The 5,270-nt window shown below is 56.2% G+C and overlaps 1 protein-coding gene across 1 annotated transcript; it reads right to left on the bottom strand.

Moving 5' to 3' along the window:
• Positions 1-484: 484 nt before the first annotated feature.
• On the bottom strand, positions 485-2,244 carry F2RL3 (coagulation factor II (thrombin) receptor-like 3). Its single transcript, XM_006877131.1, has 3 exons — positions 2,127-2,244; positions 1,566-1,611; positions 485-1,511 (listed from the first exon to the last, which is right to left on the bottom strand). The coding sequence occupies exons 1-3, from the start codon at positions 2,242-2,244 to the stop codon at positions 485-487; spliced, it is 1,191 nt and encodes a 396-aa protein (XP_006877193.1).
• Between the last annotated feature and the right edge of the window lie 3,026 nt (positions 2,245-5,270).

Here is a 5,270-nt window from a genome sequence, read left to right as displayed (position 1 = left end):
ACATAGAGGTGAGAAATCCCAGCCTGGTTAAGGAGCGAAGGTGATGTCCCACGATGGATTTGGTACAGTGGGACAAAGTCCAGGACTATTCTTGCACTTTATTTTTATTTGTGATGATAGTCTATACATTTGCCAGCACAACATCCACGTTTACAATGAAGTGATACTTTTCTTCTTGTACCAGCATCATGACCCTCATCTCAAACATCTCACCAGCAGGTTTGCCTACTGCACAAATTTGGAACCAGGGCTGCTGGGGTGAGCCCAGCTGGTGGGTGGGGCAGGGAGGATGGCAGCCAGGTGGAAGGCCAGGGGACCTCTGTCCAGAGTCCTTCTGGTCCTGGGGTTCAGACGGGAAGTGGGGGGAGTCTGGCTATGCTGGGGATTCAACTGGCCTGGAGAGTCCCTCCTGGTCTGAGGGAGAGGGGTGTCCAGCTCATGCCGTGTCCGGTGGCTTGGGCTCTGCGTCCCATCTGCAGAGCAGTCACACCAGCGAAGTAGAGCGTGTACCGTTTCCCATGCCGCCGCCCTCTTCCCCAGAGGCCTTGGAAACCCCTCTAGCATTTCCAGGCGCCAGTCGGCAGAGCGCCTGGCGCACCTTTTCCCGGAATTCGGCCGACACGTAATAGTAGACGAAGGGGTCCACGCAGCTGTTGAGGGTGCTGAGCGCCAGGCTGGGCAGGTAGACGGCGTAGAGATCGCCCCAAGCGTTCGGCCCGGGATCCGAGTAGTGCAGTAGCAGCAGCACATTGCTGGGTACAAAGAAGGCCAAGGCCGAGGCCAGCACTAGGGCCGCCAGGCGCAGCGCGTGGCTGTAGCGCCGGCCGCTGGTGGCCAGGGCGCGCAGCATGGCTCCGTAGCACAGCGTCAGGGCTAGCAGCGGCGCGAAGCAGCCAAGCAGCGCCAGGCAGGCGAAGGCGGGCCGCCAGTGGGAGACCTGCTCGCCTAGCGGTAGCGCGTCATGACACAACAGGCGGTCGGCGCTGGCACCCGCCAGCCAGAAGGTCTGTCGCTGCAGCGCAAGGGGCAGCGCCAGCGCGGCAGCCGCCAGCCAGGCGGCGACACAGAGCCCGGTGGCTAGTCCCTGGCCGCGCAGGGCTCGCGCGCGCAGCGGGTGCACCACGGCCAGGTAGCGGTCCAGGGCGACAGCCGCTAGTAGCAGCAGAGAGCCGTACATATGACCGTAGAGTGCGGCCGTGTCCAGGCGGCAGGCGACCTCGCCGAAGGGCCAGCGCTGACCGCGCAGGTGGTAGACGATGCGCGGCGGCAGTGCCAGGCCCAGCAGTAGGTCAGCGGCCGCCAGGTTCATAAGCAGCAGTGTGGAGGGCAGGCGAGGCACCCGCGTGGCCAGCACCCACAGCGCCAACCCATTGGCTGGCAGTCCAACCACCAAAGCCAGTGCATAGAGCGTGGGCACCAGGCGTGTGGGCACCCAGCCCAGCAACAGTGTCTGTGAGCTGTTAGGAAGTAGCAGGGTGTAGCTGTTGTTGACACAGAGGTGGCCTGGAAAGCTGCGTGGATTGAACAGGGACCAGACTGTGCCCTGTACTGGTGGCAACCAGGACCCCCCCAGCGCCGGGCCTGTCAGGAGGGAAGGAGAGCAGTCAGCGTCTAGGGAACAGATCCCAGCATCTGGTTCTACTGTCTCCTTCCCTGATGTCTGCGCTTAGTGTGTACCCTCCATCTGTCCTAAACATCAGCCCTGACCCCTCCACAGCCTCTGGTACCATCCCAGGACCCCTGGCTGCCCTCCTGCTGTTCCCCTCATGTTCACTTCCAGTTACTCCCTGGTCCCTGTGTCCCCCAGGCCCTTGAGCTACTCTTTTGTGTCCCCCCACCCCAGATCTCTCGTCACACCCTGTGTCTGCCCTAGGTCCCTCAGCTGCTCCCTGATGTCCCCCTTGTGTCTACCTCTAGTGACTTGCAATTAACTGCTCACCTCATTTCCCCTGCTCATTTGCCTCTTGTATCTGACGGGAGGAGCCAGCCCCCAAGGGAATTGTAGTCCAGGCCCCAGCTGCCTCCGCCCTCCCTCCCACAGGCTCAGGGTTGGGGTGGGCGATAGGGCTGAGGGGCCACCCAATCTACCTCTGCCCCCTTGGTCTCTCTCTGCATCCCTCACTCACCATCAGTCCCGCCTGCACTCCCTTCCTCGGGGGTCTCGTCGTAGATGCTGGGGGTGCGGGTGCTGCCAGTGGGGTTGAGCCCCAGCGCCAGGGCTCCGAGCAGCAGGAGCCCCCACATGTCCCTGTTGATGGGCTCAGCAGACCTCCACCCCAGCTTCCTGCCCCCGTCCTGAAGAGTGCCGGCTGGGAGATAAACCAGGAAGACCCCTTCCTGTCCCCTGCCCTGATCCTACCTGAGGTCACTCATGAAGCCAGCAAGATGTGGGGAGGCTACCCTGGGCTGTCCCCTTACTGCCCAACCCTCCCCCAGCCAGGAAGCATCTGTGGTTCAAGTGGTATCTTCCTGCTAGTCCCGGTTTTCCTGACATCATGGCTTGCCAGGCCCACCCCCGCATCAGGGGCTCTTCCTGAAGTCTCTCCTCTCTCTACCTTCCAGGCTGGAGGTCACTGAGAGGAGGGACACCCACAGTACTTGCCCCTCATGGGGGCCTCATTCCTACCCAGCATTACCCTATGGGCAGGGGAGAAAGGGCTTGTCAAGCGTGGCAGCACCTGGTAAGTCTGGTGAAGAGAGAGAGAGTGAAGCGGTGTCGGGTCCTTTGCCACAGTCTGCAACCTTGACCATGTACTTACTGCCCTAGGCTCTGAGGGGTTCCGGGCTCTTGAAGCCCTTGTCCCAGTCCCACCCTCAGCTCTAGTCCATGTGGTAATAGGGGTTGCTTACAGACAGACCCCAGCCCCAGTGAGGACCTTCCTTCTCCAGTTCCTCTACATTCATCACTTAGAGTCCTCCTACCCTGGTGGCCAGGCCTCTGTGGGAACATAAACATGCTGCTGAAGAAATGGAGGCTTCCAGGGTAGGCCCACAACCATCCCTGCTACCCTGGGAGAGCCCTGTATTCAGGGCTGGACCATAGGAGAGGACTGAGGGCAGGAGGGTTCAGCCTGTGGTAATGAGGTTCTGAGGTCAGAAGGAGCCATTTCCTGTGAAGGCTGTCCTAATCTAGTTACAGACACAGGATGTGGAGAGCAGCCAGGAAGTGATAAAGCAAAGGCCCATGCAGCATCCAGTTTGGTGGTTGCTCACTTTGGTCCAGGAGGTACTAGGAAGCCCCTGACCCTAGCTTCTGGGAAAAATGGAGGCCAGAGAGGTCCTTGGACCCAGGGGAGCCTTTGCACCCAACCAAAGATGCCAGGACTGAGATTCCCCGCCACAGGTGGTGACGGAAGCCCAGGTCCCCACTTTCTGACGCAGAGGTGCCAGGTCTGGGAATTTATCCTGGACATCCTCGGGAAGATGTTTGTACAGGACATTTCTGCAGCACAAAGCAGTGTACCAGTACCCTCTTGGGGGATGACACGGTGCCAGGCACAGCAGGGGAAGCACAGAGAAAATGAGACCATGGGATCTCACTTGGGTGACTTGCAGTGTCCAGGTCCCCTCACCGACCCTCAGGACAATGGATGTGGGATGAGGCTGCCTGAGAGGGGGTTTCTGAGCCCGGGGATACTGTCCCTGTGAGCACCTTAGGGATTCTATTCTCTCAGTTCCCAAGACCAGTCAAAGATCAAGGTGTGGGCATCTTCAGGCTCCCTCCAGAGGCTCCCCGGGAGGATCTTCCCTTGTCTCTTCCAGCTGCTGGTGGTACCAGGCTTTCTGGACTATGGCTGCCTCGCTCCAGTCTCTGCCTCCGTCTTCACATGGTCTTCTTCTCCCTGCCTGTATCTCTCCATCAAATGTCCCTCTTCCTATAAAGACACCAATCATTGGATTTAGGGCCCACCCACCTCCAGTCGACTGCATCTTGACTTGATTACAATGACAAAGACCCTATTTCCAAATAACGTCATGTTCACAGGTTGTGGATTACGACGTAAGCACATCTTTTTGGGGACATAATTCAAGCCATAACACTGCTCCATAAAAACTTACTACAAAAAACAAAACACAGATCTCCAGAGATGGGAAATTCCCACTTGAAAGGACAAGCAGACCAACCTGGAGTGGCTAGAAGAACAGAAGATACTTCTTGAAAGAAAGACCTACAGGAAAAATACAAAACAACATAGGCAGACTGACTGTTACTACAAGAACAAGCAACTTGCTTGCCCAGGAAACATCAAGGCAAGTGGTCGGGTCTCCTCAGTGCAAACCCCCTTCTAAGACTATGGGAATACACGCTGTGATTGGTGACCACACTTGACACCGGTAAGGGGAAGTGAGGGAAAAACAGCAAAAGAAGCAATGAGCTAAGCCCTACAACATTCAATAGACTTCTGTGAACCCGGGTGAAGACCTGGTTGTCCAGCAGTGTGGCAAGACCTGGGGACCCTTGGGCCCAGAGTCAGTGACATAGCCACAGAGGACTAGAGTGGAGAGTGAAGCGTCCAGCTGATAAGAAGACAGGGCATATGCATAAGAACACCCACACTTGCAGATATTACCCACTTATCCTGGCTTCAGTGACTGGATGATCAGAGCTCAACCAGAAGTAAAAAGAAGAGGGGAAAAAAAAAAAAGTATTCTCATACAATTTGATGAACTTGACCTACACCTATGGAAGCAGTAGCTCAAAAGAGGGAACAAGTCCTTACAGCAAGAATCATTCCCACACCCTCCACACACAGAGTAGACAGGGATGGGCAACTTGGACATTGGCTACCCAAAATGGGGGGTGGGGGACTACAAAGGCAAGAAGTGACTGGCTTACAAGCTTTCAAGAGGGAACCTAGATCCAGAGGGCCTGGAGGAAGGTAGAATCTCCAGTGAGTAATATTCAATCTGACTAGGCGGGGCTGATGCAATGAAATGCAGACGGGTCTCTTGTGATACAATAGTGAATAATTGTTATCAGGACTGTTTGTGAGGGTTGGAAATGTAAAGGTGGATGTTTTATAGCAAGGAGGGGAGTGATTAACTTTTCAGTCTAGGAGCAGAGGTCCCTAGGACCATTAAGGGAGAAGAGCAGAGAAGCAGTGTTGCCTGAAATGGAGCCAGAGATGATGACATGGAGCGATGGAGCAGCCAGAGACTGTGTTGAAGACCTGGGGAGTAGGGGGAAGGATTGCATGGAGGGGATTGTAACCATGGCAATGAGACGATATGTAAAACTAATGTTTTCCCATGTAAACTATCACATAATT

Source organism: Chrysochloris asiatica, unplaced genomic scaffold (assembly GCF_000296735.1).
Source record: "Chrysochloris asiatica unplaced genomic scaffold, ChrAsi1.0 scaffold00442, whole genome shotgun sequence".
NCBI lineage: Eukaryota > Metazoa > Chordata > Mammalia > Afrosoricida > Chrysochloridae > Chrysochloris > Chrysochloris asiatica.
Note: the sequence above shows the minus strand (reverse complement) of the source record. Positions and strands in the feature narration are given on the sequence as shown.

Bases quoted from the DNA above. Each gene is read 5' to 3' on its own strand.
- F2RL3 (XM_006877131.1), bottom strand. From the start codon at position 2,244: ATGTGGGGGCTCCTGCTGCTCGGAGCCCTGGCGCTGGGGCTCAACCCC. The intron at 1,612-2,126 runs GTGAGTGAGGGA...TCTGTTCCCTAG, and splicing joins GAGTGCAGGCGGGACTGATG to ACGCTGACTGCTCTCCTTCC. The intron at 1,512-1,565 runs GTCCTGGTTGCC...CAATCCACGCAG, and splicing joins ACAGGCCCGGCGCTGGGGGG to CTTTCCAGGCCACCTCTGTG.